General features: G+C 46.6%; 2 protein-coding genes across 2 annotated transcripts in view; one reads left to right on the forward strand and one right to left on the reverse strand.

The window, feature by feature from the left end:
- The window catches only part of LOC128887463 (uncharacterized), a 40,331-nt gene extending 28,417 nt beyond the window's left edge, over window positions 1–11,914 (reverse strand). Inside the window, exon 1 of the mRNA XM_054143354.1 lies at window positions 11,341–11,914. Coding sequence (XP_053999329.1) covers window positions 11,341–11,707 — 367 coding nt within the window. The 5' untranslated portion in view covers window positions 11,708–11,914. The remainder of the gene's footprint in view (window positions 1–11,340) is intronic.
- A 751-nt stretch (window positions 11,915–12,665) lies between these two features.
- On the forward strand, window positions 12,666–17,573 carry LOC128887509 (RIB43A-like with coiled-coils protein 2). The gene is made up of 7 exons (XM_054143496.1): window positions 12,666–14,762; window positions 14,869–15,009; window positions 15,091–15,251; window positions 15,426–15,666; window positions 16,738–16,965; window positions 17,111–17,217; window positions 17,300–17,573. Exons 1-7 carry the CDS (start codon window positions 14,637–14,639, stop codon window positions 17,439–17,441), a joined length of 1,146 nt encoding a protein of 381 aa, XP_053999471.1. The 5' UTR covers window positions 12,666–14,636; the 3' UTR covers window positions 17,442–17,573.
- The last annotated feature ends 235 nt before the right edge of the window (window positions 17,574–17,808 follow it).

Here is a 17,808-nt window from a genome sequence, read left to right on the forward strand (position 1 = left end):
GTATTTAAGAAGTAAACTTGGCACAAAGAATGAACAGGCCCTCGAACAAGCGACAACCCGTCGATAAATCGTTTGCATACATTTCCATAGAAACTCTCTCTCTTTTTCCCTAACGGATCGGGTGAAATGCAGCCACTCTTCAAACGTTTCCCACTCCGCTCGAATACTCTCACCGATCGCGTGCACACCTTCTTCCGGACGTGTCACCGGTTGGCAGCGCACGATCTTTCGTAATATTTACGTAGAGAAGGGAAAGTGAAAGAAACGGAACGCAGATGAGATTGCCAAATCGGTTGTGTCTCGAAAAGACGAGCCGTCGATATTTTTCGTCTCGCGATGAGTAACTTTCGACGGCGAACAATTGCAAAAATCAGCGGAATCATGCTCGAAAATTTCGTCTCTCGCGAACGTGCAACAGACAGAAACAGGGAAATCGAGCGATGGATATCGCGAATAGGCGAGGGCTCGTGGTTGGTCATGCGGCACGTCGATTCGAACACTTTCACCCAGCCTCGTGTCGATCGAACTCTTCTGGATCTAGCGTGCAACTTAATAATTTAGAAATCGAATGTTGGATCGAACCGTGCGCTGTTCCCTTTTTCTCGTATCGAAAAACAGAGAACCACGGCACTCGGTACTTTGTTCGTATAAAATATAATTCACTCGTATACCAGTGTTTTGTAAAACGTGTTGCATCGAGTCCGTGGATGCTGCCAGCTTTCATCGACCAGATCGAGCGTTTGGCCAAAACTTTTGTACTCTCGACGACGCGAGATAACGCGTGCAAGCATCCGAGTCCGTGAAACCGTGCTACTCGAAAGATATAATTGACACGGATAACTATTCATCCGAATCTATCAATAATCCTGTTTACGTCGGCTGTGTTTATGAATTTAAACACTCGGTTAGGATAAACAGCGCGGTCTTTGAACAGTTTTTACGTTTAACTAAAATAAAAGCTAAACGCGACTTTAGACTCGAAAGAAGTTGGAGGTAAGGCAGAATTAAAAGCAAGAGAAGAAGAAAAACGAAAAGGTGGAAGAGAGAGAAAGTTTGCGAGCACGGAGAGAACTCGAGCCACTCGGAGATACAGCGAGAACGATATAAATCGGTCAGAGTAGCAGCGAGGGAGTCGCAAGGGTTGGCGGATCGATATCACGACCTTGAGACTCGTCGCCGCCTCGGTTCGCCCGAGCAACCTCCGGTTCTCATAAAAGAGAATTATCGTTGGGATGAGAGGACAGCTCGTGAACGTACACAAACGCGCAAGTTCTCTGGATAGCTCGGAAGAGCAGGGATGAAATGAAAAGAGCCGGGAGGAAAGGATGAAACATGGTCACCCACAGGGTGTAAGCGAAAACCAGAGCGAACAGATCAAGGGTAACAGAACGTGCTTACGATATCGCGGGCACATAGAGTCACCGAATATATTTTTCTCGGGGTGGCTATTTTTGCGTACCACGCCCGTGATAATGCACGCTTCCACCGATCGCTGGCATCGCTGACGCTCAGCCATTTTGAATAGGATGACGTCAAAGGTAGAATCCGGGAAGCGAGCACGGTGAAAAACTCGTCATCCGACGCGTTGCTTGCAATCGGACATTTTACTTGCCGGACGCGTACACCGCAGTAGTCACGGACAGTCATCGATCAGACACCACTCGCGCAAGAGTCGCGAGCCGACTTTTCGATGCCTCCATTAGAAACAGCTGCGTTCGTTGAGTTCGAGCGTGTAGGATTGTTTTCTTTCGCGTAAAGAAAGAAGTAGAAAATCATACACCAAAAACCGAGTTCGTTTTCATTCACTGCGAACGAGTTTCCGCGCAACAAATGGATAATACTCGAGAGTGCTCGTGCCGGGCGAGCGAGCATTCACCGACCAACGTAATGTCGCGTTCTCATTGAAACGGGGAAACTTTGACGTGCATCCGGTGCACGGCATTGTGCAGCGTCACGAGCGACAGCGCGTTCACGGTTCGTACGTATCGGGTTAAACGTGATCTCTCGTCCTTCGTTTCTTGATTCTATTGCTCGGCGTAGTTTCGAGCCGTTTCTACTTGGATCAGCTTCTACTTGAAACTAACGATTGCGTTGAAATTTGAGAATTTCAGGAATCCCGTTTGAAATTTCATGAAGTACATTTCGTGAAATGCACGAGTCAGGAAACTAACGGAATGGCAACCAGAAGAATAAAGGAATCAAAGTAACTTTTCATCCTTCTCGATATGTACATACACGCGCGAGGCAACAACTGGCAGTTAGCTATCGGATGTCCCATAGTGATGGACGACTCCACGGTGGCCGCGGAATTTAGATAGCGACGCTTCTCTTCCGGCTGCACCGCTTACGTGTGCGTAAACGCGTTACGTAACGCGCGAGAAACAGACCGAGAAAAGCGTAACAATCTATCGGATCTACTTACGATCCGGCGCGCGTAAACGTTCGGCGATGTTCGTGAACATTCGCTTCCGCTCGCCGTAACTGCCGCCGCGATTCGACCAATCTCGGCTTTGAAATTGGACTGCGATTTTTGCAAATATTGGGTTCGGTGCCCAAGCAATGGCGGTTTTTTTAATTAAAAATTTGTTCGACATAAAACTTTTTATTTGCACGAGTAAAAACTGGCAATTTCGATCACAAAGACAGGATCCGATCCGGACACCCGGTTGAGTTCGACGAGAAGCGATACCGTCGCGGTCGGCATTCAGCTGCGTATGCAATTCACGCTGCATATTCTTTCGTTTCCTTTTCCGTGAACTGGCATACGCGTCGTTTCTGCAACAGCTCCGACCTATCCACTTTCTTTTGCACGGCATTTCAGCGACTACATTTCACGCGAGCCGCGTTTCTCGCGGTCGACTCGCAACGTCCTTTGGTTTTTTGCCTCCACTCGGTCGCTCGCTCGATCAAGCGGACGGCTGATCGAATGGCAAAAGTCAAATATTTCAAAGGAGTGCTGATGAATTTATTGAACGGGACGAGGAACGTTTGCGACATAAAAACGTTACACGTAATTGTTTGGTTGGAAAGTCACGCGAATAGCGGTAGTAGGAAACGTGCCTCATTGATTTACGCGGCTGCTCTGCACGTGGATCGTTGCTCCGAAATGGACGTATCGGATAAGAAATGACGCGCTCGTCTCGCGCCATCGTCAGGGCCGCCACGCGGATTTGAACCTTCCCTCTTTGCTTCCTTCCATCTTTGCTAGAAAGCGGTTCAACTTAAATGAAAGATAAAATAATTTTGAAGTAATTAAAAAATGTTGAGAACCAAGTATCGGAATATAACATAATTGTATCGAGCCGGAAATGTTACTTTTGATATTCGTTTGTCGCGAAGAGTTGAACTCCGCTTTATAGAGAGCGCGAACGTAACAAAGAACGTTTTCAGAGTGCGAAATTAATCGGTCAAATGCATGTATTCGATTATTCGGTCAGAGTTGTTTTCACAACAGAAGTATATGTAAATTTCTGATTACATATACGAATAATCGGAGGTCAAGAGAATCAACGTTCGTATGATAATCGCATGATGTTCCGCGAATTGTGGATAAGAATTTCATAGATTAATACGGCATGTTTGGGTCGGGTTATACAACAGCCTTATTCGCTGATCCTTGCTCTTTCACCCTGCTTTGATACGGTACAATTCTTGTACGCTTTGTTTTTAATACAACGTAGAGTCGTCGAGTAAATAAATACAATTTTGAAATAAACGTACGTTTGTATACGTTGCTTCGAGGAATTTTGTACACATCCAAAAATCAGTTGGCCTTCTTCCATTTTCGCACCTTACTCTCTCGTATCGTAACTCTCGTGTTAAACGAATGTTTACTTCGCGTGTATAATGACACGTTCGCTTTGCAATTTTCCATCGAATAACATTCGAGTATCCCGTGCTATTTTGCTTCGATTAACGTTCCACGAGGATCACTTGCGTTCGGGATGCTTTCACGCGTCACCGAAACTAGCAAATTAACGAACATACACGAAGATGACGCACGCTGACCGATAAATCGCCGATGGTCGTCACAGTCGTGCTATTTATATAGTGCAAATCATCTCGATTAAACGATTCCTCGAAAGATTCTATCTACGCTCGTCCGAAAAAGAAGGAGAGCTTGTCGCATCGCGAAGGGTTGGTCAGAAGCGAATCCGCATCGTCGATCCTCCAGTCCGATAGAACGCGTTTCGATTGGCCGTATCAAATCCTGAGTCATCCTCGGGAATAAACGCGCCTCGTCGATTGTTGTTCTTCGGTGTCCACGCTTCTCGTTTTCTCCTCGGCCGAGCGAGTAAGGTCCACGGTTCCGCGGCTCGTCGCGTCGCTTCGGATACATAGGCACGCGGTATTCGCGAGGAAATCAGGACGTCGGAGGACGAGCCTGGTCTCCCGGATTTCATCTTATCCCGTTACCGGACTTTGACCCGCGACACGAGACAACACGACACGACACACTGCATCCATCACCTACATACGCGCATAGATTGCGATCCGTTTTTCGTTCCCGTTTCCCATCTTCGCGCGCGGTGAACCGTTTGCGCGACCGACTCGGTCTCTACGCGTTGCCCAGTGACCTGGATTCAACCTGCTCGGGTGTATTTCTTGGTGGTTACGTTGCCCGTCAACCTCGATTAACGCTGCCATCGACGAATTTCGAGTGTATCTCGTGGATTTCATGGACCGTGACTATCGAAGCCGTTCTCGTCTCGTCAGCGAAACGAGCGAGCGAATTCTCGTGTATACGTTCGTCCAACGTACAAGCCAGAGGCTCCGCGGTCGAATCAACGATGCGATAATTACAATTAAAAAAAGAAAACTGAATAGAATACATTTCGAGGTGCGACCGACCTAGTAAAGATGTACATTAGCACCGGTCACAGCGAAAACCGGTGAAACTCGAAGACGCGTTGAAACGCGTAAATTCAAGTCAGCGCGACGCTGCCTCGCGGTTTATCTTTTTGTGAAAGTATTTCTCTCTCTTTCTCTCTCTCCCTTTCTTTTTCCTTCTCCTGGTCGAGCGTAATTCTGTCCTTATGCAGCGAGATTACGTGCGCGACGACCGACGGTTGCGCATTCTTTCCAGCCGCGAAAGGACATTATGCATAAATGACCCCTAGCGACAATGTGTGCGCCGTGCACGCGAGCAGCTTTACTTTCCCGCGGCGAGGAATTATTGCGAACCGACGGCTCTGGCAAATGGGTGCGGTAAAGCGATTTCGCTAGTTCTTTATCTGTCTGACTGGACAAACGATTTTCGAGAGATCGCGAGCACGTACGCGCGACAGAAAAATCTCAACGATAATCGATCATGAGTTTCACCGAGACTCGTCGTGGCTACGCCAGGAGGTGGAGAAGGAATGATTAAAAGCAGAGATGGGCGCGTTTTCTCGCACGATTCCTTGCGCACTGGCGAGCAGACCGGACTATGTAGGTAATACCTATGCCTGGTTTTATCGAAGGATCCCAAGAGCGTCCTATATCATACGAATTCGAACGATTAGTAGGATACTCGAGAAAAATATTCAATAATCGAGGTCATGTTCGCGTGATTTTTATGATGTGAGAAGCACGTGCCCCTGGTGCCCTACCTTGTCCTACTCGAATGGATAATATCAGGATCCTGAAGAATTATACGATATAGGATACCTGTCAATTGGCGATATACGTGATCGCGCGTATCCAACAATTCAAAGGAAAATAAAATAACTTTCAACTGCGTTATTAAAAATTTTCAAAAATCTCAACGATTCGTCGAGATCGCAAAACATATTGATTTCGAATAAGGGCCCGAACGATATCTTTTTACGAGATCCTGGAATACTTTCAGGACCCAGACCCGAGCCGGATCGAAGTTTTCCGACTTTGGCCGAGGCGACGCGTTCCCGATGATACGTCCATTTCGCGCGCGCCTAGTCTTTTCGATAGACGCGCCGGATCTCTCTCCGGACGGTCAGAGCGAGTGACATCATATCTATTTTCAGTAGCGACAGATATCTAATATCGGACATCCGCTGTAACGAGACCTGAGATCGTATTGCCCTGGCTCGGTGTAAACAAACGTAATTGTTACCTCGCGTGTCTTATTCAAACGAAATACATTACACGAGAATTGCGCGTAGACGTCGCGTCCGTATCGAATGCCGAATCGCGTGACGGAAACGCCGAGGCCGACGTCAGACGCTGTTTCGATCGCTGACGATTCGCGAACAAGTGAAACGACGAGAATTTCGTTGCTCGTGTCTGGCTGTAACAGTAGTCGGTCGCGAAGATACGACGGCCGCCAAGGTGCCGGTCTTAAGACCGTGAGAACAACGTGCGTAGAATGTATGAACAATGATAGGGAACCCTAGCTCGAGTTCCTCACGAAGAGACGGTTTCTGCGAACCACGCGAGCTCGAGTCGTGATGTAACTCGAGTCTCTCTCCAGCGTTCAAGAGCGAAACGCAGTTATACGAGCCGCGAAACGCTCTTTGATGAAATTCAGCACGCCAGCGATTCCTTAATATTCTACATCGCGAGCCGCTTATCCGAAATCCGAATTCGCGAATCGAGGTCGATCCGAGCACGACTTTCTGCGAAGGAGAATAGAAAGAATACAACACGCGCGCGCGCATGTATTATGATTTCACCCGAGAAATGCGAGAAAAAAGAGCTTGATAACATTCTGATATCTGGGATCGCGCGATCTTCGTTTCCTTGCGGAGCGAATCGCGTCGAACACCAAACATTCGATAATTTTCAACGACTCGGGGAGTGGACACTTCGAGCCGAGGAACTCAGTCGTGGAAATCGTTTGTGTCCAAAAGTTCGTCAATTTTCCTTTACATAGAAAGAAGCTTCGTTTCAACAAGAATGAAAGGGATACAACTATGCTTATATACGTGCAAATTTCAAAATCACGCTACGTATTGGACTTTCAACTTTGCACGATTAATTTCGTGACAACGAGTCATCCACGTGTAACGCGAAAACACGATCGCGTAAGTAGTATGAACCTGGCTGTTGGCAGCAATCAGAACGAAGCAATTTCGATGTAATCGACGACACTATCGGAATTGTCGCTAGTAGGTACTATCTAATAACAATACTAATACGCCACATCGCACACACTATGCATTTGCGAATTATTTAACGTACAATGGAAGAATAAATATTGAAGTTAATCGAGACGGGACGATAAAATGTAGACAACAGCGAACAAAGTTCTCGTTTGTTGCTTTATGAACAATCCACTCTTCCATTTCCAACTCGGATCGTTGCTAAGCAGCCATTCCTCTCTGTTGCCAACACGATCTTAAAAAGATTTTCGTCGAACGAGCAAAGTAGTGCGACAAACTCTTACAATTTACAAAGCAAATTTTATTTATCGACGATGCTGACCATTGTCACGTAATCGCACGGTGTAATTGGTATTCGTATGGGGTTCCACCGAGACGATCTATCCGGAATTTCAAGCGGCAATTCGCGAACGGCGAGAGAAACTGATACAAGCGTATCCGCGCGAGCGACGTTACAGCCGTTCGTTGTTTCTCGGCATAATGTTTATCGTTATGCCGTCCCCTTTTATTGCGTTTCGCGCAAAACTGCTGAAACGAAACGACGTTGTATCGATTTCCCATAATACCCCTATTGGAAAGTAATTCTACGGGAATGGAGCGAACGACGCGCGACGATTGCTCGAATCGTGCCCGTGCAACATCGTTATTTTCAATACGGCAGATTCGTGAGCGGTTGTTCCACTATTATGTCGGGCAAACTAAAATTGGGTCGACGAGGTGTCGGTGCCGTGCAACGAACTGGGTCGCGGTGCGCGTTTACGAACTGCGCCGCAATAATCAGCAGCTATCACGGTGGAACGTTTGACTAATCCAGCCGACCAAAATTACTTTTCTTATTCTTTAAAATCAGCTATTATCTTTTTGATCTTCCGTCGACTTAACGTTTCGTCTTACTAGACACACATTTCGCGTAAGATTGTAGCTGCTTCAAATCCAATAAATTATATTTCCTCGAGTGATAACATATTTTGTATCTGTAACGAAAATGACGAAATAGATTAGACTGGCTAAATCGTGCAATTACGATTCCGTGTGCTCGTTTAAAAACATTGCTAGGCGGAGAAAGTGGACTAGGCGTCGACGCGAAATAACCAGCATCGGAATTTGCTCGAACGATTATCTTATCGCGAGCGGTACTCGCGATATGAGTTCGTGCAACGAAAACATAAACAGAAGTTCGTTTCGCGTGTGCAAATAAACGGATCGCGGCAAAGATCCAACTACATATGCCATTTTCGATTTCTGCTCGTCCTTGTTTGCTTTCGTTTCCTTTTGGAAATTTCCTCTTTTCCGGAATAGAATGTAGTAACAACTTGCGAGTGAACTTAACGAATAGGAACATTAAAGCGAGTTCTACTTGATCTCGATTTCAACTCGGAGTCGTTCCCAGATAATGAATTTTAAACTTTTTCCCGACGAGGGAACACGTTAACGTCACGGGGGGGAAGAGATACGACATTCCCTGAAGTTGTATCAAGTTCAGAGGCATATCGTCGGTTACCCTTGCACTTGACGAAGCTGCCCACATGGGCTATACGCTATATTTGAGCGATGATGGCATCGACGATGCCGGAGCGAGCACGAGCCACAACGAACTTTCGTTTTCGTTCTCTTTCGAGGTGCTCTTCGGACGAGTCCTTGACTGTGGCCACTGCGATAATGCGACTCGTGTAGTAAAACGTATCGTCTTATCGCGTTCGTGCATTTCGCGATATCGTTTCCTTGCTCGTATCCGAAAGAGGTGAGTCATTAAAGTTCGTTTCGTGCCATCCGCGTCGATGGATCTTCATCGTTCGACGGAACCGAATGCTCCGATTCGATCCGGGAGGAGCGCGCCAGCTCGACGCACAAAAGGGTTCACGCGTGACCCACTTTCCGCAGGACAGTTCAGCCTCTCAGGAATAGAATGATCGCGGCAGCCCCGAATGATATGTCACGGACGAAAGTATGCGACGGACGATCCTGCGTGTCGGCTTTTTTCGGAGGGAACCTCTGGATCGGCAAATTGGACGTTCGACTCGGCTGGCCCGTTCGTCAACTCGTGGCTGAAAAACTTGTTTTTCGACTTCTCGCCACCATGTTCATCCTCTCTTTTCCCAATGGTCGATGAGTCACGCGTTTCGTTTACACTGTAGGCTGTTGTTAACGCTAATAATAAAGGTTATTTCAAAAAGATCCGAGTTCGACCCAATGGTACGTCAGTTTCGGTTGCACCTGGCCTGATCCGAACTACGGTAGTATCGATTCGATGACACTATCGAGCGAACATTTTTTTGTATTCGTCCCTCGTTGAAAGATACCATATCGCTGTGACGTGCTATCGAGTGTTTCCATAGATCGGACAATAACTCGAGAGGGTATGACGTGTGTACATAGAGACGGGCAGTATTTTAATTTTTCACCGTAACGATTTCATTGTTACAAACGAAGACAAAAGATACTCAACGCCGAGCACGTATTTTGTCGCGAAAAGAACGATTTCGAACAACCTAGGCAATCTTAGAGTCAGTTACGAAACGTCGTTCATCTATTATTTGCTCGGCTATTCCGCACCTAGACCGGCTTGACTCGCTCGAGGAGATTATCGTGAGACGGGCGAGAGACGCTTCTCGACAGAAATCGGATCGAGAACGCGAGCGTGTAGCAGGAATGCGAGCGCTCGCTAATAGAAGCGTTTAAACGCGCGACGCTGGCAATTTATTTGCATGGCGCGCGCGGTCCACTGTGCCGTGGCTAGCGATCAGGAAAACGCGTGCACGAGATCCCTAAATATCGACGTTGATACTCTCCCTCTCTCTCTCTCTCTCTCTCTCTACTCCCCCTTCTCTGATCGGCAAATATAGCCGAGTAAACTCTTCAAGGTGGTACGCCTAACTCGATCAAACGATGCATGACGTCGCGCCATGCGTACCAAGTGCCCCGGAAGAAAGAGGCTTCGGCAAACAGGCCTGACTTCCGGTTGAAACTGGCGCTCATTCGAACGGTCCCGACGGTTGTAAATCGAGGAGAAATCGCGCGAAACCTCGGGAACAAGATTCTGTGCGACGCGAACCCTTTAACGATGAACCTGAGATCATTTCTAATGCAGACTTAAGCTCGCAAATAAGTATACATGTACATAATTGGCTTCTCTTACACTTTCAGATTCAGAATGAGCATAAAATATAAAAAAAAAAATGCAAGAACATTGGGAAATGTATAGAAAAACAGTTGGAGCGTGGATCGTTAAGTGGAATCTCGATTGGTAAAAAAAAAATGGGTAGCCTTCGGGACGATCGTAGGCCAACGACATTTGAATAACACGACGGCGCAAACATTCGAAACCCTGAATATTTAACAGGGCACGGTTTACGAGATTCTGTAACAGCGATGTTTACGTTGACGAACACTTATATTACCGGTGCCTCTCTCTGCTCCCTCCCTCCTCTTTTCCTACCAGTGTCTCGAAAGCAAAATGCTCGATGCGAATTAATTATGCAAACGTCGTAAGCAACCGAGCACGTACGTTGGGCGATAGAGCATAAAGACCTCTAGTGACGGTGTTCTCAACAGAATCTTACGGTTTGCGCGATACCGACGACAGTACTAACGATATTGTCGTTTAAAAAACTATGACAATTGAACGCACGAATTATAGTTAGGTCTCCCAAATTTAACGATACCTTCTTCGTATAGTGACTGGTATACCTGTGACGCCCACCGCGAAGATCGACCAGAGTGCGTGTGCGTTCTTATGCTCTTAATTCGAAATACTTCCAATACACACGCACGCGATAGGTTTCCGCGCGAGGCTCGAGTATCGAGTTACGAAAGGTATACGTCGAGTGCACTTGCCGGGTATCCCTCTGCAGGTTGGCATAGCGAGACTTTGAGCCGGAGCGCCATGGAGAACGAAATTCATGCGACTGTTTGCAGAAAAACTCGTTCGTCCGTTCGTACAGCGGACCATACACGGTGGAAGTTTACCGCAGATTTGATCGTAGGTTTGATCGACCGTCTTTCCCACGAGAAGGAGTCATACATCCGATAAACCGCGTGTACCGAGCTATTACGATTGAAACAAGTACAGAAACCTTCGATTCGATCGATAAGCTTTAATCGAAGGTGTTGACGATCTTAACGAGATATTTATCTCTGGTGAACCGCGACAAACGCGGCTCTTTCCGTCGCGAACGATGCGTGTCGTTGGTCGCGAAGTTGTGGAGTGCTAGGGGTGGGTAGGGCGGAGCGAAAGGGGACCAGAGGAGTCGGAGGGGCAAAGACTATATTGATCACTGACCTTTCCTGCGGCCGAATGGTCCGAAGAACGTGCCGTTCTTGCCGATGACGTTATCCTCGATGTACTTGAGCAGTTTCGTGGTATCCTCCCCTTTTCTAGCGACGATCGACCTGATGGGACGCGGCGGCGTGGTTTTCTGGCTACCACTGGTGATCGTACTCGGGGAGACGGGGTTGGCCGTGGTCGGCGTAGACGTGGTGGCCGTGGTCGACGTGGACGTCGACGCTACGGTGGCCAACGGTGCGGCTAGGTTCGCGCAAGTCGCACTTATAGCTGTGGAACAAGTAGTTTCCTCCGCGAGAGAGTTGATCCTCCGCTGCGAACCGCTCCAACTCTTGCCACACGAGATCTTCACCGAGCAGCTCATTCTCTCATAGTAATCGCGATGCTCTCGGTGTGCATAGTAGGAAGAGGAGCCTGGAAGGGACGCTCGCGGTAACGAACTCGAGCGTTGCGTCCAGGAACCAGTTAATCCGAGGATACGCGCGTTGTTCAATCGGAGCTTGTCACTCGTGGAACAATTGAAGCGTTATCTGGATGCAAACGTTGAAGAAACGACGCTCCGATTTTTCTTTCTTCTTCCCTCTATAGTTTACGTACACTTGTCAACACGTGTTTAGATCGTAGATACGTTAAAATACATTAATTAATCGAGACGATACGACGCGAAGATTATCGTAGATCTACCGACGTACTCCGAGTGATTAACGGAAAAGAAGACGCGCGTATCGCGTACTCCTTAATCGTGCGTATAAACGACGAACAGAAAAAAAAAAAGATGTGTGCACCTTTATTCGATGTAGGGAACCTCCGATCGATCTCGACGATCCTCTCAACGATTCACAGTTTTGCAGTTGTCGCGCACTCGAGCTTCACTCTTCTTCGACTCCGTTTCGTTGTACGTGCATTCGGACCAATAGCGTGACGGTAGTCGTGTTCCTCGGTGTCCGACTACTTCCGTGATACTCCTCGATCGAGCAAACGTGCACCACTGATACAACCTCCTTCGAAGTTGAGGCGAGACTGAATGTCTAGCGGACGAGTTGCCCGGTTCGCCAATGACGTCACATGGCCACGCAGGCGCCGTTGAGTCTCGCTTTGCTTCGGGGCATCTTCTCTGGGTTGGCTGTATGCCGTGCCGCGAAAACTTGGAGCGCGTTTTTCCGCGAATCTCTCACCGAACTCGTTTTAAATGGCGCGTAAGATTCTACATTTATTTTTTGTCGTCTATATCAACATGGAACGTATCCGTAACAGAGTCGGGCTCCGAGCAATTACAATTGTAATTCGTTACGTAATCGTTCGCTGTAACTGAGCGTACAGATTATAGTTTACAATTGTTAAAATGTAACTAAATCAAAATTGCGATTATACGATTCTCTCGTACGTTTGTTTTGAATGTATAGCTCTAAACTCTAAACAATCAGAGCCAGACATCGGATAACGACAAGGAACGAGTGTATTATTAATTCGCACATGTTGGCAGCACCTTTTATACTTCAGGAGTTTTCGAATGTGTTCGACGATCGATAAGACGATTTCCAGAGGATTATCTTATCGTATTATCTGATGTTCAATTATAGCAGATTAACTGTTACTCGGCTTTATATTTATATGTTTCCTTGTTAGACAGCTAGTAAAAATTGCCGGCAAAACGTGGAGGGTGCGATAGTTGACTAAAAATCTCATTTTTTAAATTTTACAGGCGTAGTTTTTGTGGATCGTTCGTCCACCTTCGTAGTCACGAATACCCTTTTTTCACCGTAGGGATACGTTTCCGTTCGACGTGTAGAGCCCTGCGTGATTTGCACTCGCGATCGTTCGCCATATGGCCCGATACCGGTGAATATAGGTCACGCGAAGACACGTGTATTTTCTCGCTAGGTAAGAAACAATTCCTACGGTTGTTAACCGTCAACTTGGCACAATGGACACATTGAAAGTTTGTTATCCACCTGCGTTGTGTAATAAAAAAAAATATATCACACATCGGTTGAAATGCAACATTTTGATACAATATTATGGTTATCAAGCTCTTATGCAATGAATCACTGATCCTCGATCGTTCTAAACATTTTCGAATAATATGCAATAAGTATTGAACGTATCTACGACGATCGCCGAAAGGACTTCTGTCCAGCTAGTATAAACGATTCGTTACATCGCGCGTCGAATCGATAAGGAAGAAAGCGAGGCGATTATTTCCTTAAAATACATCTCGAGTACACGGACAGCGTATAATAATCCTTTCATCGTATCCGGCTGGAAGCCGTAAAGAGGCTTTGGCTCTCAATGCTTTCACGACGATTTACTCGAGCTTCTTGTGATTCACGCGAACGACTCGACCCCGGAATATTCGATAAACCGTCACGTTCGGTGGCCTCCGTGCGAGACGGTCGATTCAGACTTACGTAGCGTTCTCGTTTTTTTCATTGTATGAAAAACGAAGACGTTTCGTCTGACTCACCGTATGTAACTAGAGTCACACAACGGAGTCACCTAAATCCGTTTTATTCCCATTATTTCATCCGCCAATCGCACGGCCGCTACGATCGGTACACGCGTCCGAGCGCAATAATACTAGACCACAAAGTCACGAGTCATGCATAATGACTTTCGCCGAATCAACAGATAGTGCAACACATGTTTGCGCTTTCAACAGCTGTTCTTCACGCGACTCTGTCGTGAAAATATCCTGAGCAACCGAATAATCGACGTTCGTATATGTGTCAGAGCTCAACGTCGTCGGCAATAAAAAATTTAAACTTAAACAAAGGATCGGATTGATCTTTAAGAAAATAATAAAGCCGTTGACAGTTACAAGGTGCAGCGGATAATTTGAATATTCTTATCGGTTGGTTTCTTTGAAAACTGTTATCTGTATATGTAGAACAGTCGTATCTAAAACAATTTCAAACCATGCTCTGAAGCGCAAAATTAACGAAATAGGGACGTAAACATACGTAAATAGAGAGTACATTTTATACACGAAACATTGTTTAATTACTTTACCTCGAACATCGATTAACCGGTGGGTCACGAATTTATTGCTGCGATTCGCGTTAATCGACAATCTGCTGTATTCTTAACATTTCTTCGTTAATTCGATATGCGAAAATATACGACGAAGTTTGCGGCGCAGAAAGGAAGCGTTCGAAACATGCGATTCGATGTAGTTATTTATTATTATCGTTCAAACGCTCCATGGTAACGAATTCCACTCGATTCCCGTGGCTTTCGTCGCTACGTTCATTCCTGCTTCGGTCCCTATCGTTTTCGTACCGAAATCCAACACCATGATGATGACGTTCCAAACCGTCACCAAGGAGGACCTGAAGCTCGCCGCTTCTATCCAGCGTCGAAGGCAAATAGAAGAGGAAAGGAAGCAGCGAATATTCAATCCGCGATTCAGGAAAATCGGAGTGAGTTTGTTCTAGATCCAACTTGTGTTCAAAATGCTCATCTGACACGCGAAAGAAGAACTTTATCGGGATCACACGTAACAATCTTTGCTCGTAACGTTCACAGATAGACAAGGAATTCTTGGACAAACAGGTCGCGGAAAAGAAGCAGCAGCGCCAGCTAGAACAGGCACGAGAAACCGAGCTCGACGAGAATTTGATTCGCGGCAGTAAGCTCGCTTTGCTTCTCGAAAAACAACAAGAAGAGGTAAAACTGTCAATCACACGGTTAGAGAAAGAATTTTTCTCCCGGAACTAACTTTATTTAACATTCGTATATGTATCGCAGGAGAGACGACAGATAAACGTTGAGATTGAAAATTTCCGACGACACCACCAGCGACCGGAGGATCGACGAGATTACGATCTGTGCGATCCGGATGCCGTGAAGAAATCGTGTTCAGCACCCTGCGATGGAGACTCGCAATCCGGTTTGGCCTGCGGGCAGAAGTAAATATTGTCCTTTCCAATTTCCTTCCGCCGACTGTGCAGCTCCGGAGAAAACGATATTAAACGAACCTTCGGAAAATAAATCCTAAATTTCGTTACGGACGAAACTCTAAACGATACGGTAAAAGATCTATTGCATTCTGACAGATCTGCCTACTGATTTTGACAATGCAGATTCGAGGGCGAGGATACCGACTCGAAGGAACGCTTGAAAGCGCAAAAAGAGGAGATGAGATGGTGGATAGAGAAGCAAAAGAATGAACGTACGATGGAGGAGAGAGATCGGCAGGAAGCCGAGAAAGCGTACCAGGAAGCCGTCATCTCCAGGGACAAGCGCGCCATGACGTTAGATCGTATGGAGCGAGAATGTCGTCGAAGGTTGAACGAAGCCACCGCAAGTTTCAATCGGGCCCTGGTAAGGCTTTCTCCAATTTAGTCCTACGTAGGTACGGCGGGAAATAACAAAGCGGCGGGAACTGCGATGCAGATAAGAATCTTATTATCCGACGATTCTATTTTCCTCACGACGAAATGAAAGGCGAACCATGTTTTCGCTCGGATGGAGATCCGATCGTACGTTCTTGTTCTCGTAGATCATTGATGTTCGCGGACGACGAGAAAGCGAAGAGTCTGATAATTAACGCTCGATGGTCCTTCGTTGCATTAATTGATTTAGAGTCCTCTCTCGTTAGTTCTCGGGGACGACAACGAGCCGTGAAATGTCAAGGTTCAACGGCGTCGAGATATCATCGTTTGCGATATGCTTTCTGCCTGGAGATGAATGGGACGTCACCTCTCGAGTTTTCCAATTTTGTCACAGTTTATGAGGATTTTCACTCCGTGATTCACTCACTTCTTCCAGCCTGTTTGGCACCATACTCGATACCAAGGACTCGGGTTAGATCTCCTGGCCAAAACTACAACTTCTCAACTCGTACAAATTACGAATACCGAATAGCTGCACGATAGGCTACATTTAATCCTCTTCGATGTTCTTGAGCAACCGGTTAGCAAGATCATTTTAGATTCGAGCTGTTCGTTAGACAAACCGTGCGTCGAAACATTCTTCAATGGATTTTAAGCGAAGGTATTTGCATTGTCCTTCGCTGCGCAGCCCAGTTGAAGATCGTCTCGACGGACGATCGTCGAACGGGTATCGTGTAGCCACCTTCACCCGTCGGAAATAAAGCGCGTGTACTTTACGCGAGCACCGGCTGCAACAAACATAAACCTTCCTCGAAGGTGAGCACCGTTTACATCGGTTACGAGGTTGCTATGGCCGATGAGCAAACTCGGTGACGTCAAGGAGTACGAGTCCCGGTAATAACATAGAGAATGATCGTTACCCTGCTGCCCCATCCTCCGCGCATGCGTTCCCGTCCTTGACTTTTTTACTTCGAAGTGTCACGCTTCGTCGGGCACGCGAGTTTGGTCAAACGACCGAATGGTTCGCACCGTTTCTCTTACCCCTTCGCGCTGCGTACAGGCGGAGGAACAGGAGCGACGCCGCCACTGCGAAGCCCTTCGGGACGAGGAGGATAAGAAAGCGGAAATCTACAATCACGTGACCGGGGACTTCCTCACGGAAGCCAAAGAGCAGGCCGAGAGCACCCGTGGACCGCACAAGCCGTTGGCCTCGCGCTACAAAGGCATGTCCGCGGATGAGCTTCACGTTTTCAGGGAGGAGCAAGCACGTCAGATGATTGAAATCGAGGTAAAAGTCGCGAAGCGTTGTTTTGAAATCGCTTTAACGACCCACCGCGAAAGATTGAAACGGAGCCAAGCGTTGTCGCGACCGTGAAAGGTCTCGGCAAACGGGAGAAAAAATTTGGCATGCTCAAGGAAAGCTTCTTTTTCAGAGAATGAAATTGGAGGAGAAGCGAATGAACGAGGAATGGGATCGGTTGATGAATTCACACGCGCGAATCGCGGACACGTACCAGCGTGAAATGGACCGGAAGAGAGCGTAAGATTTCATGTTGGGAATTTAGTCGAGATAAGTACGTTGAGTTATTCCGATAGTAAGTTTCCCATTGACTTCGTTGCAGGGAAATGAAGAAGAAGATAGCCGACGAGAACCTGCGGCTGGCGGAACAACAAAGATCCCGTCAGGAGTATCTGAATAAAACTCTTTACAAAACTGGACCAACTGCCGCCTTCTTTGAACAATTTAACAGAGACGCTCGCTGAAATAAAAACTTGATTTTTTACATAACGATATTTATAAAGATAGCACGTTTTATCATATTTTGTCGACTATTCGTTTATACAAAATTCGATAAATTTGTCATTTTATAAAGCATCTTCAGTCTATAATGTATCGTAAATAAAAGAATAGAAGAATGAATAGTAGAAATGTTGATATTTTCGCGTCGAATGTGAATAACTCCTCGTTTATCGTTTATCGTCATCGCTCATTAAGCCGCTCAGTGAGCGATATTAGTGGCGCCATCAGTAAGAAAACACCCAAGTTTGTAGTAAAAATAGTTCCTGCTATTACTGTTAGATGGCGCATAGACTAATACAGTACACCCAAGTTTGTAGTGAACTGTGTTAC

The sequence above is a fragment of the Hylaeus anthracinus genome, unplaced genomic scaffold (genome assembly GCF_026225885.1).
Source record: "Hylaeus anthracinus isolate JK02 unplaced genomic scaffold, UHH_iyHylAnth1.0_haploid 11989, whole genome shotgun sequence".
Classification (NCBI taxonomy): Eukaryota; Metazoa; Arthropoda; class Insecta; order Hymenoptera; family Colletidae; genus Hylaeus; species Hylaeus anthracinus.

Coding starts and splice junctions, on each gene's coding strand:
- LOC128887509 (XM_054143496.1), top strand. CDS start 14,637: ATGATGATGACGTTCCAAACCGTCACCAAGGAGGACCTGAAGCTCGCC. Junction 14,763..14,868: donor CGCGATTCAGGAAAATCGGA/GTGAGTTTGTTC, acceptor TAACGTTCACAG/ATAGACAAGGAATTCTTGGA. Junction 15,667..16,737: donor CAAGTTTCAATCGGGCCCTG/GTAAGGCTTTCT, acceptor CGCTGCGTACAG/GCGGAGGAACAGGAGCGACG.